This window comes from Pseudopipra pipra, chromosome 12 (genome assembly GCF_036250125.1).
Source record: "Pseudopipra pipra isolate bDixPip1 chromosome 12, bDixPip1.hap1, whole genome shotgun sequence".
NCBI classification, from domain to species: Eukaryota; Metazoa; Chordata; class Aves; order Passeriformes; family Pipridae; genus Pseudopipra; species Pseudopipra pipra.
Window position 1 is genome coordinate 17,989,467 of NC_087560.1, and position 16,139 is coordinate 18,005,605.

The following is a 16,139-nucleotide window of genomic DNA, read 5'->3' on the forward strand; positions in this document are numbered from 1 at the left end:
GAGAGGAATAAACAAAAATATCCCTTTCACATGAATACAGGTCAACAGCAGCCAGTGTGAGCCTATCCATCATCCAGGCATGCCTTCAAAGGGACTGTGTTGTGAGCCAGAATTTCAGCCCCAATTTAAAAAGCAAAGCTTCCTGTGATTTTTCTGTGGAGAAAAACTTAAAATCTGAATAAAATGAGAGGTACAGTGCTTGGAGGGTTGCTCTCAAGACTGGGAGAAGTTATAATGCACACAGACAGGGTGGGCAGTTAAATGGCACCATGGTAACCTGTTCAGGCCTCCCATATGAGAAAGAGACTTCCAGATGGGCCTCAGCTGACCTGAGGGATGAAGGACAACACACAGGAGATAACAACACTTCCGTTTTCTCCTGAATTAGAAAAAAGCCAAGCAGAGAGCACAGGATTATTTGTAGTCACTGTTCAAGAGCTAAACAGCACCCATGGCACTCTCTGTGTATGAAAACTTTCCTTTTCTTATGCAGCACTTCCTGACATACAGAATAACTTAAGGTGCTTTACAAACACAGCTCTGGGACACTGAGATAACCAGTGTCAGCCACTCTTAGGCTTCCCAAGCCCAGAGCCAGCACTCCCTGCAAAGCTGATCTCTCAAGACATCGGCTCAGTTTGGTCTGTAGATCCAGATCAGCCCCCCCTCCTTCACTGCAGTGCTGGAGAGCAAACACAGCACCACTTTTTCTGCCAAACTACATGTTTTCAATTCAATTTTATCTACGTTTGAAACACTGCAATGGGGCCACTTCCAGTGGTGACCCTTCGAGCCGCTTCCACAAAACCCACTTCACTCCAAGCCGCTCCAGGACTCTGACCTGGGTTTTGCTGCTCGCGAAGGAGAAATCACGGCCTTTGCACAGCTCTGCTGCCTGTTCCCTCCCTGCACTCCTGCAGCAAGGACTGTCCAAGTGCTACACGTGGAAAGAACCCTGAGGAAGGGAAGACTTACGGGGGGTTGTCGCATTTCCTCTGCCGGAAGCGCACTCCGGTGCCGCAGGTCCGGCTGCACATGCTCCACTGGCTCCACACGCTCCAGTCCCCGTCCACGTGCTCAGGGATGGGGGTTTTACTGACACACTCCCCGGCTCGGCACCACTGCAATGGAACTGGGTTAGCACAGCCTGCAAAGGAGCCCCGATCCTGCAAACATTCCTGCTCAGGTGGACTTCAAAGGGTGTCTGAGGGGTTACGACAAGCTCGCGTTTAAGTTTCTGGAGGTTCAAGGTGAGAGGGAGGTGGGAGAAGGAGAAAGGGAGGAGGTGAAACACAGAAATTTTAAGTGTCACTCTCAACAAACCCCTGAAGGCAGTTCTGTCATTAAAAAAAATAATCACAGAACTGAGCCCCTTGCTTTATAAAGCAGATTATTACCTAAGTGCTAAGACTTAAAGCCCCACTATTCATAGAAACCCAGTCCAAGAAGTTATACCCCAAAGCAATGCCTTCATCAGCACTATTCCCAGGATGTACAAAATAATTGAAGTATTTTGGACCTAACTTGGCTAAAGCCCCAAACCTCTTTGATTCTAATAGGTGGCTGGCTCCTGACCAAGCAGCAAACTTGGCCTGTCCAGGATGTGACACTGCTAAGAGAGTCACCAGGACTTCTGTAGCTACAAAAACTCAGATCTAAAAAACCTTTTGTCTCAGTTTCCTTGTCACGCTTTCCAGGGCCCAGCTTTTCTTTTCATTATTTATTTGCAAGCAAAGTTCTTTAACCTTTGATTTCAGCAACAGCCTTTTTAATTTTACCCCTTCTTACCTCCCCAACCATACAATATACAAAAAATATTAGAGTCCAAAACCAGTTAAGTGGTGGGTGGCAGTTACCAAACCAGTCAAGTTCCAAAATATATACAGCAAATTATACCTCTGAAATAAGGAAACATCACTGAATTTGAGCTCAAACATTTTGAGCTACTATTAGAAACTATAAAGTTTTTAAGTAGCCTCTTTTTCTTTCCCCATCTTCCTCCACTCCCCAAATGCTCTGCACACTTTCTACCTCAAATACAGCCCAGAACACAACTAGCTCAGCTCACACTGAAAAACACCTCACTGAGGAAACCCCATCAGCAGCACTGAGCAGAGGTGACAGCAGGGAGTGCCCTCAGCAGCGAGCCCTGGGCTTCTCCTGCAGTTTGTGGAGTGCCCTGACCACAACAACTTCACCACTGAAGCCTCCAGAAGCTACTGAAATACACTTAAATATAAAATCAGGAAGACTTAACCCAATCCAGCTGTTAATTGAGCAGTTTCTGTAACAGAATCAGTCGAAAATACAGGTTTATGGTAAATCCAGAACATCTTGGAAACATTATTCCCAATGCTGGAAAGCAAGAAGTGCTGCTGAGCAGTTTGATTACCTTGTCTGCGCCACACTCGGTGCCATCCAGAGGGGGGTCCAACTTGGTTTTACAGGAGGTATCTCCTTCCACCAGGCACCAGAGCCCAGCACACATCAAATGCTGCAATGACAAAGCAAGGGGGGGCAGTTATTCCTTCTGGAGATGTCAGCTATCGTTATGGGATACACTTCAAAGCTCAGGCAGACCTTCTCAAGTGAATCCAGAGGCATCCAGTTGGTTTGGGGGCAGTTATTTTTTAAGGCTCGATTGGCATTAAGTGGTGGGGCTGGAAACATGAAGAGTTTGATGGATGCCACTGACAGGAACCTACCCAAAACAAGAAGTGTGTTTTTCAAACAGATTTCTTTTCACAGGAATAAATCTGGTTCCTTAAAAGAGGCCAAATTGGGTGCCTTGGAACCACGCCACGTGCTTAGATGTCCAAGATGCTTAATTAGTCCTATTTTTTAAAGAAGATACTCAAGTAACACCCTGCTGCACCTGGGTGGTGCTGCACCTTGGGGGAAGGGGCAATGAGAAAGAGGAAAGGATGTCATGGTGTGCTGTGCAGCAGAGGAGGAGCCAGCATGTGTGCAGGGATGTCAGTGCTGACCACAGCTCTGTGATCTGCCAGATCAACACGTTCTCAGAATTTGAGAAAAAGAACCAGCAAAAGGGGCCTTTGCATCGTTAACATTTTCCACAGCATCCACCGTGCTTTGCATTCCATGGAAGTGGATGATTTCAGTACAGTGCTACATAGCTGAGTATCAAAAAAAAAAATAAAGAAAAAAATAAAAAGAAAAAGAAGAGTTACATTTCTTTCCACTATTGTTCACATTTCAATGTAATGGTAAAAAGATGAGAAGCCTGACTCCAGTGCCAGCTGGTCTTGTCAAGATTTATTGCACCTCATTAAATAGTTGAGTCAACACACTTCAAGCTTATGGTTCTTTCCCAGTGTAATGTAAGAGACTGTGGGGGCATGTGTGTGTTTTGTGTACAGGCATGTTGGTATGTCTATATAAAACTGATCATGTCTATATAAAATAGATCAGTACAAGAGAGGCTGCAGACGAGATAAATCCCAGTCCCAGTGATGATGTAGAACATACTGAAACAAAACAGTTATCCCAGCAGTATCTGCATCCTGATTTATTTCCACATTTCTTTCTGGAAAGAGGATTTTGCACTATTTAAACCCAAAATCTGGAAGCAGATGGCACAATTCAGTGACATCTGTATTAACCACAACACAGAAAGTCATTGTCACACAAACAAAAATCAGCAAATACACCAGGGAAGCCTAAATCAATGAATTTCCAAGACATTTTCCCTGAACTAATAGAGCATATGGGAAAATATCAGGCGTTAGTAATTTTGACTAAATGAGTGTGACTAATTAGTGGTTTACCCACAGCTCTGAAGGCACTTAAGCACCAATTAGCCATAAGGACATCACACAGTTTTATGGATAGGTACAGCCAGGCAGAAACATTGACAGGGCAGAGATTTCACAGCTTACTGAGAAATCCTTTGTTCCACACCAGAAATCTCAGATTCTGGAGAACCCTGCCTTCTGGAGAGGACTAAAATCCAAAAGTACATCAATTACTGCCCAAAAGTTTGACAGAAAGAACACTAATCTGGGCAACAAACCACAGTGTGAAAGCACCACCAGCAAGGTCTCCTCCCAAACGGTGGCTGGGGAATATTGGTGTGTAAAATAATGGGAAGCTTTGGAGATCAAGGATGCAGGCAGCAAGTATTTCCACTTTTCCAAGCTTCAGTTCCTCTCTTTCATAAAATCACAAAGCATAAGAGCAGAATGTGAGGAGACACACTCCAGCCTGGTCTCTTGAATGATCCAGACAAAAATCCTGCCCCCAGAAGGAAACCCTCTGCTTCTGTTTTCTCTCAGAAAGACACCCTGGCTGAAGATGTAATGGAATTCCCTACATCCCTAAAGAAGGTGTCCTGGACACATATGAGCACCATCGCTAAAGAGCTGTGCATTAGGCAAGGCCAGTGTTTGTTAAGCTTCAGCTTCAGGTCCCTGGATCATAAACTGGGTGTAAATTAGGGTTAAATTCCCCTCTTTGATGTAGAAGGAGGTGGTGATGGAAACAAAAGTCATAAAAACGAAGCAGCTTTTTGTACAGTTTTAGTTAGCATGCAGAACTCCTCCAGAGCCCACGAAAACGTGGAAGGTGCTAAAGCCAGCTAACATTTCCCAGGTATGAGCCATGATGTGGGGATGCAATGGGCAGAGACTACCCCAAAAAGTGTGTCTGTACCTGCAGAACTCCAGGACTGGGCCCAGACTACGGATACAGAGGGTGCAAATATTCACACACATGTGTGTATTTGTGTATATATAAATATATATGTGTGTCTGTGCTTATATATATATACATATATATATATATATGTATACACACACAGAATTATAGAGGAAAAAAGGAATCATCTCTCTCAGCAACACCAACCTTTCTGAAACTTCCCATCTTCGAGGTATGGAAAACATTGGATTTTTATAGCATCCCTATGTTTGATTCAGAATCCTAAATGCAAAGCATATTTCAGGAAACAGTTACAGAAAAAGCTCTGTGTTCTGGTGCCACACCACTACAAAGCTTCAGCCCTCGTTAGTGCAGTCCCCTGCATTTAATGGAGCTCTCAGATACCCCAGCAAAGATTAAACCATCAGCTCTGCTATTGTGTGTTCCCAAGATGTTTTATCATGTTAATAGCTCATTTCAAAAGAGATCGTGTATCCTCCTCGGCTACAATAGAAACCCAAACAAAACTCCCCATTAAACAGAGCTACAGGGAACCAGTCGCAGTGAGTGACTTTTTAATGGTTAAACAGCCAACTTTGTGGGGAAATATCCAAGGGAGAAATGGCAGGACTTGAAAGGAAGTTGTTGTATGTGAGTGGCAGTTCAGAGCTTACACTGATACAGAAGAAGCCATCAAAAGGACTGTATTACTGCTAATTCTACACTCAGCAAGCAGCTTTCAGATGGCAGGCCTCTGTCTGTAAAGCATTCAAAAAGTGCCAGTGAGGATTTTCCAATGATAGATATTTTGCACTGGAAAAATATTGATTTGTTGAATCTGTCTGTGGGGAAAGGTCATCTTTGGATCAGCTCCCAGTCTGAAATATTTCCAAGAGCAAAATAAAATTTTTTTAAAAAAGCTAGATGGCTGCTGAAAAGTAGTATTTCAATAAAAATTTAAAATTACTTGTTCAAAATAAAATTAAACGCTTTTTCAACTGAACCCTTCAGGAATTTTATACAGAGAGAAAACAAAATTTAGAAATTGAAATAAAATGAAATTTTTAGGAAGGTCTCTCAGAAACTCCTGGGAGATAGGAAAGCTTGTCTGCACAGCTGTTAAAAACCAGTCCTGAGGGAGGTCATGATCTGGAAACTCCCAAGCTGGGAGAGATCTGCTGGGCAGATGAATGACCTTCCAATTACAGGGGTGACAATGGCATCTATTTGCCAAAGGGGCCTGCCTGTGCCAGGTGTTTTCTCTTCCTCAAAGAACTTGCAATCTAAACAGACTCCTGGGAGCTCGGAGATAAAGGAAGTTCTATCCTTCTGTTACAGGTGGAAAGATGAGGAACAGAAAGGGATTAAATGTTCCTCTGCTCAGTGTCACAGCCACCGGTTCCCACCGCCTGCTCCAGCTAAATCCAGGGTAAATCCAGAGACAACTCCTGGGATCCTCCCAGGAACATGTCTGGCTCTGGGCCTGCCCACCTTTCACAGCTTTCCATACTTTTTCCCCAGACAGGCCGTTTCTGAAGAGGCTGTTTGCCTTCCCTGTGACTCCATCCCACGTGTGCCAGCGCGGACACGCAGCACGAGGCTCACCCGGCTCTAGGGAAGGGATCTATTTTGGGTTCCTTAGCTCAGTGCTGCAGCTGGAAAGGAGCAGAAGCCAGAATTTATCCAGCCAGCTCTTTGCCCACAGGCAGTAAGTCTCGAGTCTGCCTCTTTCCCAGCTATTGCATCACCACCACTGCCAAAATCTGTGTGATCCTGCCCCAGGACCTCACAAGGCCCACGATGCTTCCTCACCTCAGAGCCTCAGGTTATTGACCCACAAGGAAGGGGAGCTTCCAAACCTCCACAGCAGAAAGGGAATCCAATGAATAAAGATGTCCTTCCCATCATGGAACAACTCCACAGAAGTTTATTCATTCCCTACACATTCACTCCTTGTTTTCATGCAAAAACCAGAAACACTTATTTCTCCTGAGGATGAATTTGTTCCTGTTGTCCACTGGAGAGAGGAACCTCTTATTTCTAACAGCAGAATTAAACCACCATGAAATCAATTTTGCTGTCAAAATGAGGGGATTATGAATAAGGACTTAGGAAGAGCAAATATCCTTAAGGAAGAGGAGAAGCAGACCACATAATACACAGGCATGGCTAGAAACAGGCTTCCAATGAAGTATCAGGACTCCTTTATTTTGCCAAGGTTTTGGCTCACCTTGAGAGAAAATGTGCTCATAAACAGAATCCTAATTAACACCTATCAGGTCCAATAAACACACAATTTACTCTCCCTTTCCTGTTCAAAACACTATGAAAATATTCCTGAAGCCTCACAGCACATTTCTGAGGAGGAATTCTTTACACAACAAAGTGACAAAACCAATACCCCCAATTTCTACACCACCACTGTCTTCAATTTTGGGTGCATAAATAACCCACAACCTACAAGGGATCACAAGGGAGCCAAACACTTTTGTTTGATGGAGCTTCTTGCTGTTGAAAACAAGATGAAAACAAGATGGAACCCTGTAAAATTGGAAGGCACTTTTGAAAAGGAGCCACCTGCTGTCCCAGACAAGATAACTGAGAAACTTGGATCCATGTATCAGTGGCCAAGCTGCTGACCTTTGCTGATATTCCAAGGAATAAGTGGTAGGTCCAATAAAGGAAACATCTGTCCAAATTACAGACCTGATTCAAAAGTCAGGGGAAGGTTTGAGGAAGTGTCACTATACAAGAATATTCAGGCAGCAGTTGATATCCACAAATGTTTAATTTTAACAAAACTGGACAACAATCCCACAAATTCATAATGTGTGATTATACTCATTAATGAGAAAGAAGAATCAATCTCTTTACTGCTGGAGAGGAAGCACCTCAGCTCTTATTATAATAATCATGATCTCCTTAGATGCCCTAGAAAAGGTTTCTTAAAGAACATTTCCCTATTTTAACTACAGGATGATCATCCTGTTTCTTCAGAACTTACAGAAACTCACGTGCACATTACGCTTCAGAGATGAACAGGACCGACAACTTGCCTGCTTAGAGCCAACACATTTAGAGCTGATTCCCCTTCATATCAGTTTTATCATCAGTGTGATTCCAGTAACTCAATGAACAGCCTCTTCATGAACCCTTGCGTGAGTGGGAAGTCACCAACATCAGACACAAGTGTTCAGAACCCCAAGGATTGTTTGAACTCTTGTGGAAATGGCCCTTGACAGTTAAAGAACTCTAAGGAAATGGTCCTTGAGAGATAACTGCTTTCCTGTGCTGCTCCTTTCCTTGCAGAACAGGACAAAAATTCAACATACTCATTTCCCAGATTTGTTAATGTTCTGTATCAGAGCAAACAAAACTGTGTGAACCCAGCAAACACGGAGGGTGTCACACGGGGTTTGATCCTCTGACCTCGGTGACAACATCCATTCTATAAAACACACCCTGACATATATGCAGTGATACCAAGGGCTTTTCTAACCTACAGTTAAAACATAAGATAGGCCATGATTAAACCTCCTTAACAGGCATCAGAATGAAAGGAAACGTGACAATTTGCAGGGACACTGCACAGAAGTGCAGATGTGAAGGGCTGGTGATGAAGCTGGACACCAGGAGTTCAAGAAACATGAAAGGATCCTGCCAGACAAGCAGTGGGAAACTCCCAAACTGCCAGGAAGGTAGAAGGCAGTAGAAACAACTTTTTTTAAAAAAACATACTTTGGGAAGCAAACAATGAAACAGGAAAAGAGAGTCTCCAGTTTTAGCAATTTCTGGTGCTCTCATGGCAAACTAAAAGCCTTCTCCAGTGTCTAAAGTATTTCTCTGCAAAGCACGTGTTCCATTTGATTTTTTTATATATCTGGAATTAAGTTAAGAGTCAAAAGAGATTGGAAAGACGGCATTAATGAGACCACAAACTAACTGCAAGGCAAAACAGCTTATGCTAAATACCCAGTGCCTTTAGGGCACCCCTGACACCAGCTACAAGGGGGGTATGGCATTCACAGCATGCAGAAATTCCAGAAGAAAAAGAGAGGTCTTATCCACTTTTCCACCAACACACAACTCTCAGCTTTGCTGAGCCCAGTTTTCAGCATCTTAAGTGAGAGAACACAACACATCCACATTACACCAGCTGAAGAAATCATGGAAGTATCTTTCCATGGTCAAACCTGGAAGAAGTGGAGACATGTGGAACAAGGCACTGGAACAGAGTCACTCCTTTATAATTTGGCTCAGGAGAAGATCTGCCCGTGGTGAAGGAGGGCAGGAGCTTCGGGCAGGTTTCATCATCAACCTGATCACTCCCCTCTAATGTTGTGTTTGCAACTTTAAAGCCTAAAAAATTCTGACTTTGCAATATCCATCCTGTGCTGCCTTCACTGAGAGCAACGTTCACCCAACAGCTCCCAGTGAACTCCCCAGGCCCGAACACCTGACTGGAGGAGATGCAAAGAATTGAATTTTTTTGAACAACAGGCAAAGTTGTCCATTAAAAAAAAAACCCAAACAAAAACCAAGCTAAACAACAACAACAACAAAAAAAGGAAATTAGAAGAATGAAATCATGGGTTCTGTTTCTTGGCCATGGGAAAAGAGAAGAAAGGGACAGTAAAATAAATATAGATATGTACACACACTGTTGAGATGTGGTTGTGAAGATTATGGGAGTTTTCTCTTGAAGTGTTTTGCAGATGGGAAGTTCCCAGAAGGCCAATGCCCTTCAAACTTGTTATACACTATTTTCAGGCTGATACTCAATAGTATTTTGGCTAATTTTGTTAAGTTCAAACTTTAGCTGTAGATGCCACATCACAAGGCTACACTAATTCTCCCTCCCCTTGTCTCTTAGTAAGAAGTGTAAGATTGCCAAGCTCAAGTGTTTAATTCTTAATAAGCTCTCTCTATTATTGTTAAAAGTTTATTATGTTTATATTCTTAAATTTCCACGTTGTATTTTTATAATTTTATTTTGGTTCCCCTCTCTCTTTTTATTTTCCTTTAAACCACTGCACCAGAATGTGTTTTGACCACCTTCCAAACTGAAACACGTACAAAAATTTCTGAAGCATTCCAATAATTGTAAACTGGGCTGTGCTGCCCAGGCAGGAACTCTGCTTCTCTCTTGTTCTTTCTCTCTCTTAAATAAAAAGTATTTCCACTGAAAAGAAAGAGAAAAACGTCTTTTTGCAACATACAGGAGCAGTGAAATAGGACACTTTGGTTTCACAGAGACAGGCAACATGAAAATAGTCTGAATTCTAACAACCTACATGAGGAAAACTATAAACTATACTATGGCAATTAAGCAAATTGTTACCTTTACTTCTCAAAAAACTCTCATTTTTTTTAGAATTGCCAGGCTCAAGAAAACCCCACCCATCCTCTTCCAGATTTATAAGTATTATTATGTAGACAAAGTCCCTGGTTGTACAGAAAATGACAATGCAACCTATTATTTTCAGGATAAATCAGTTTTCAATCTAATTACCATGTTCCTGTAAATATTCTATACATTACTAAATAACAGGGCTCAGTATCATCCTTGGCATCTTGCAGAGAAAAGGCAGACAGAGGCCCATTGATTCCCAGGCATGGAGTCCAAGGGTCCACCCCACCAGTCCCTCTGCAAGATCAAGACCACAGAGAGACCCACAATTGCTAAATTATATTCACCACCCCACCCTCAAATATGAAAACTGAAGGGGCACATAAAATCCATCTGATCATTACAATTGCTGCTCTTTCTTTACTTGGTTTTTTAGTTCACCTCCTTTTCCATATTAGCCCAGAAATCCAGTCAGTCTCCTCTAGCTTGGAATCAGTTTTGCCCCCCTGTTCTGTAGCTTGGAGATACTGGGAAATGCTTACAATTGTTATAAAACAACTTGAACTTAAGTAGAGTCAATTCTAAGCTGGTTTAATTTTTCTAAAAACAGTGTCATGTCAAAATTCTCATTCCCAGTTACATCTGAGCTGACAGTGTCCCTGCTCAGAAAAAAACCTCTTTGGAGCAATTCTGGTCTCTCCCCGTGAGCCACTTCAGCCCGAGCCCAGTTCTGACTCAAAACAAAACACAGATATGGGTTATGTAAAAACCCGCAAAAATGTGTTAATAATAAATAAGCCAAAAGGCTTATGAAACAAAAAGCCAAACACAGGATAGAAGAGACAGAAATCCCTGGTTTTCCCCATCAATAGGATTTCAGTGCAAAAGCCTCTGTTGGTGGGTGTGCCAGTCTGAAAATTAGTGATTAAACACATGGTATCTTTTCATGTGAGTTTATGGTTGTGTTCTGATGCATTTCTGGTGCAGGTTGTGAAGGTGTTTTGATGCATTTCTGGTGCAGGTTGTGAAGGTGTTTGATGCATTTCTGGTGGAGAACCATCTCTGCTCTGCGAGAGATTCAGCATAAACCACCCCTGCTCTTCCTCTCGGAATAAATCCAGGGAAGCAAAGAGTTAACTGCTGCTCCCTGCAGAGCCTCCATTGCCTGGCTGGGGTTGAACTTTCTGTTTCCTCTTTCACAGTGGTCAAATGAATTCACAATAGTTGATTCATAGCACAGTGTGGAGCTGAAGGACAGAGGTCAGACAGGTTGAATTGCCTGTAATTTGCACAACTGCTTCCATGTTAGCCCTGGACTCATGTCAAGGTTTAGCAGCCAGAATCCCCAAAGATCTTGGAGTTTGGGGGGTACTGATAATGCACTTTGTAGTGTCAAAGGTGCATTCTTGCTGAGCTTTTTCCACAATTATCCTGGTGTTGCTCAGAGCTTGAGAATGACACAGTCATCTATTTAATTCCTGCTAAAAGCAACTTGTCTCCCTCAAAATAAAGATCCCTGTGCAACCTCTTGGGTGGGCCAAAGCTCTCCTGGCACTGCAAGGGGCATGGCTGGAAGCAGGCAGCATGCCTGGCATGGCAGAAGCACATTTTTAAATCCTGACAGATAAGTATTTACATGGATCAGATAATGCCTGACATTTACAATGGGAAAGATTAACTTATCCAGTTCCTCAGATCAAAACTAATTCTTCCATGGAGCCATGGAAACCTTTGCTTTCCTGATGGTGGGTAAGGACTTATCCATGCAATACTCAGGGTAAAGTTAATCCAAAACCAGGCACCTGGATTCATCTCAAAGCAATTAAACTATAAGCAGAGCACACACCCAAAGGGACTTGTCTTCCCTCAAGGGCCTGGCAGGTTATCTTGCCATTTATTATTCATACTGTGTAATAATAGAAACAGTGCTTCTCAAAGAAATAAAAATTGAAAAATTGATTGTTCCCTGTCTTACAAACATCCAGCCTAAAAGCTTGATTCACAGCTCCTCAAAAAGGTGACATGCACTAGTAAATCTGACCTAACACTGATGTTACAGAACCAGACCCTAAATTACACACCTTGGAGGTCACAGATTACAACAGGCTACGAATCCTCTGACTATCACACACTCACTCTGCTAATTAGTTCATTTTTTAAAATTTTAGTGTATTAAAATGTAGATGCAGTGTCCAAGCAAAGGAAGAAGGACTGTCAGGAGGTTCAGTGTATGTAAAGCTGAGCCCTCCTCAGACGTTTTGATCTCTGTTCTGCACATTCGGAGCAGAGCAGCTGCAGGACGGCTCGTTTGGCAAACTGAGCATTTTCTGAGAGCTACAGTTTTGTTGTAGGGCATCTGAGTTATCATTAAAAACAAAATGGAAGAAGAATTTTGGGGATGCAATCCCAAATATTCAGATGAGGGTGAATATTCACAGATTAACTATCTGGTTGGAGCGGTGTTGGAGGTCCAGGAGCTGCCAAGCATTCAGGCACCTGACTCTCTGTGAAGGCAAAGGAGGTTACATTCCTTCAAAAATTTGGGCTTTGATGCCTTTAAAGGAGAGACTTTACTGCACAGAAAGCCTCTGCAGTTTGTTGAAATTTTGGAATCATCTAATCTCTGAAATTTGCTCTAAACCAAAGTGCATGGCATTTTTGAACACAGGGCCTCTAGTTTGCCTGACATAATTATGGAGCTCAACTATCTCCAAAGAAATATAGTAATGTAGCTCTTTTATTATATAAGAAAATAGGCAGTAGACACATGTAATCATAAAAAGATTGAGCAGGCTCATTTCCTGAAGTTTATTTCCTTTTTGTAACAAATATTTACTGTCAAATGTTTATTGCTTTTACATTTGGATTTTCTTAATACTTTATTGAATTAAAAATACCACATTACCATTGGCTAGAAGAGGAGACAGCTGTATTTGCCAGTAATTTCTACAGCTAATGCCAGTGACCAGTGCCAATTTTTTTTTTGGTTCATATTTTTGTAGACAGCTTTGAGACTTATGATACAAGCACTGTGCAGATGAGGCCTGAGAAACACAGAGGTGAAAAGAACACAAACTTGAGAGGTTTAAAAATCAAAAGTGATCATTTCCTCTAAAGAATTTCCTTTCATTGCCTTCAAAAGCCAATTCAGAGCAGCGTAACAGGATGCAAATATTTACTTAAATGAATGGCACGTGACATGACTGATCCAAGGCTTCACAGGGTGAATGCTCACTTTCAATGCACATCTGCAACAGAAATAATTCTAAATGACTGCAAATTGGTTTTAATCTGCTGAACTTCTACAAGGCTTTTCATTAGAAAGTACTGAAGTCCTCACAAAATATGCCTTTCTTGGGGAGACACTAAAGAGAGTGATGAAGCAAAAGAGCAGAGTTTTCATTGTGTTCTAAAGGTGTCAAATAATAAGACTGGTGAAAAATCTTAGGAGGCACAAACACCTGCTGTCTGTATCTTACAGAACTGTGCCTCTTGGCACCTTATTCTGGCAAACAACATGTCCCTGAAGCAATTCCAGACTGGACATGCAATTTGTGTGTGAGAAAGGCTGACCACCTACCAGTGGGCTGACATTCTCATTAGGCACTGGAATATCCAGAAACAGAATGTTTTTTCATCCCAAGAAGGGAAATAGCAAATATCTCTTCCAACAGCAGTCAAGCTGGGTGACACCCACACAAGTGGAAGAACTTGAGTCATGCTGGGTAGATCTGGGGTTTTCTCCACAGACCTACACCACTTTCCTTCCAGTACAGTAGTCCTGGTGGTCTGCGTTTTCTTGATGGAGCTGGGAAATACAACCCATCCAGATTCTTTTCTTATTGTTTTATATTAGCTAGTTTCCAAATCCAAAATAAATAAAACAGCTAATGTGAAACTAAGAGCACGTTCCCAGGACTTGCATGTGTCCAACAGTTTTAGTAATTTGGCACTTAGAAACCCCCAGTTATCGGCGATTATTGTTTTATTTCCTAACACTGATCTAAGATCCCAGACTTGTTCAGAGTGGGAATGAGGGACAACTGAAGAAGACAAATGGCCAGTTAAAAACAGCAAGAAACTTGGCTGCTTCTTGCCTGTCTGTAAAGGAGGGGATGTTGGTGACCCAACACAGTGCTACATGACTTTCCTCTGGGTATCTCCAAGGCCACACTGGAAGGAAGCTCATCCCCAGTCCCTGCCTAAAGTGGGATGCAGGTAAGATATGCTCAGAATAAAAAGACCTTAGGAAAAGTTTAGCTGTCTAAATTCCAGAGGACATGTCACACAGCCTCATCTCAAATACAACCTACTTCCAGAGACACCAACAAGCAGTGTTTCTGTTTTGTCAACCAACTACGTGATATAAGCCACGCTGCACCCGAATCCTGATTAAACATCATTTTGCTTAGAAAATACACAGGATTCTGCACAAGATTCTAAATGGCCTCATCTAACAAGCAGATACTAATATTTTCTCAGCACAGAGTTGAGAGTCAGCTCCTAAGAGCACTGCAGTGGTCTGAAGGTGAAGTCTACGGAAAGATCCAGACAGCCATCTAAGCTGACTCTGTGAAAGGAGCCAAGCACTCTTGTGAGGAGAGGCTTTCACCTCAGCTGAACTTCCAGGAAAACAATCTCTGCTGAGTATTTCAGCAAAACAGTGTCAGGAGGGAACAAAGTGCAAACACCAGCTTTTCTGGGTCTGCTTTAGGAGATTAACAAGGGCAGTGTGGGGAAAAGAGGAGAAGTGTCTCCGAATGTGCTGCTGACAGGGAGGTCAGCGGGGGTTTGATTTTCTCTCAGCAGCGCTGAACACGCCGCAACTCCCGCTAAGCAGCGCTGAGGAAAGCACAGATCTCTTTTCTCCCTCGGTGCCTGACAGCTTTATTTCCACTTCCCACCTTGTTTCCAGGTCCAGCCCACGGGCTCTTACCTCCATGTTCTTGCAGAAGGTGGCGTTGGTCCCGAAGAGGATCTGGCACTGCTCGTCGGCGCTGTAGTGCATCCCCGGCAGCTTGTGAGGGAGCCGCACGGAGAACTGGCTCCGGGGGTCTGTCACCAGCAAGCACGTGCTCACCTTGGACCTGGGAGGGCAGGAATTACAGAGCCTTTTAAGGGAAAACACCTCTGAACTGCAGTGTTAGATCCCTGCTGCAGAGAAGCTGCTGTCCTCTCTTTAATCGGATGGAACAGTGGAGATTTTTCCCACTATATATCTGGAAGCTTCTAAATAATTGAAAAGGGTCCTTGGGAATTCACCCTTATCCACAAACCCCAAGGCAGAACAGACTACATTCACAACATTCTGGGTTAAACATTCATCTAAACTGTTCCTAGAAATCTCATGGAGACTCAGTTCTGCCCCGAGGTTATCCAGCCCAAAGCTTCACAAGCCTGACAGTGACAGCAAAAAAGTCTTCTGTCACGTCTCACCTGAATATGCCCAGTTGAATTTTGAGCCCTTGACTTCTTTTCTTATCCATCACAGGCATAAAGGAAAGATTTTTCTCTTTGCCTTCACAACAATCTTTTACAAATTAGAATATCACTGTCATCTCTCCCATCTCAGGGACCAGATGCAACCAGGTGAGTTCAGATGCAACTTCTTTTTCAACTTCATGCCTTTAATGTAACAGTAGATATTCCATTTTCTTTCATCATTTTCCTTTCTTTGCCACCTCTAACCCTTAGAGTGGGAAATTTTCCATGCTGAACCCATTCTTAGCAACAAAAGCACTGGCCACTGTGCCAGGAACTGTTTGTCAGAGAGCTGCACTGTAGGTTTAAGAGCCCAGTCGCAGAGTTCAGACAATTCCAGTGTACATGAGAGTTAAGAAGCATCAGGACAGAAGTCCTTCCTGAATTGTTGAATATGATGAGCTGAAACAGTGGAAAATAAGTTTATAGTGGACCATTTTAGACCAACACTCACTGAAGAGTGAGAAAACATATCAGAATTACCTCCAGGTAAAATAAAATATAAAATAAAAGCTATTTAATAACAAGATAGGCAGTAAAAGCCACAGCAAAAAGTTGCAGCATCCTCCAGCAGAGATTCCTGCAGGCTACATACATACAGATTTCTGTCACTGCAAACATGAAGGGCACTAAAATGAAGGTGGTCTGGAAT

General features: G+C 42.7%; 1 protein-coding gene across 1 annotated transcript in view; it reads right to left on the reverse strand.

The window, feature by feature from the left end:
* The window catches only part of ADAMTS17 (ADAM metallopeptidase with thrombospondin type 1 motif 17), a 164,207-nt gene that overhangs the window by 69,286 nt on the left and 78,782 nt on the right, over window positions 1-16,139 (reverse strand). The window contains exons 10-12 of the mRNA XM_064669150.1: window positions 14,943-15,093; window positions 2,393-2,494; window positions 976-1,121 (exon numbers count right to left, since the gene is read on the reverse strand). Of these exons, the coding sequence (XP_064525220.1) occupies window positions 976-1,121; window positions 2,393-2,494; window positions 14,943-15,093 (399 nt within the window). The remainder of the gene's footprint in view (window positions 1-975; window positions 1,122-2,392; window positions 2,495-14,942; window positions 15,094-16,139) is intronic.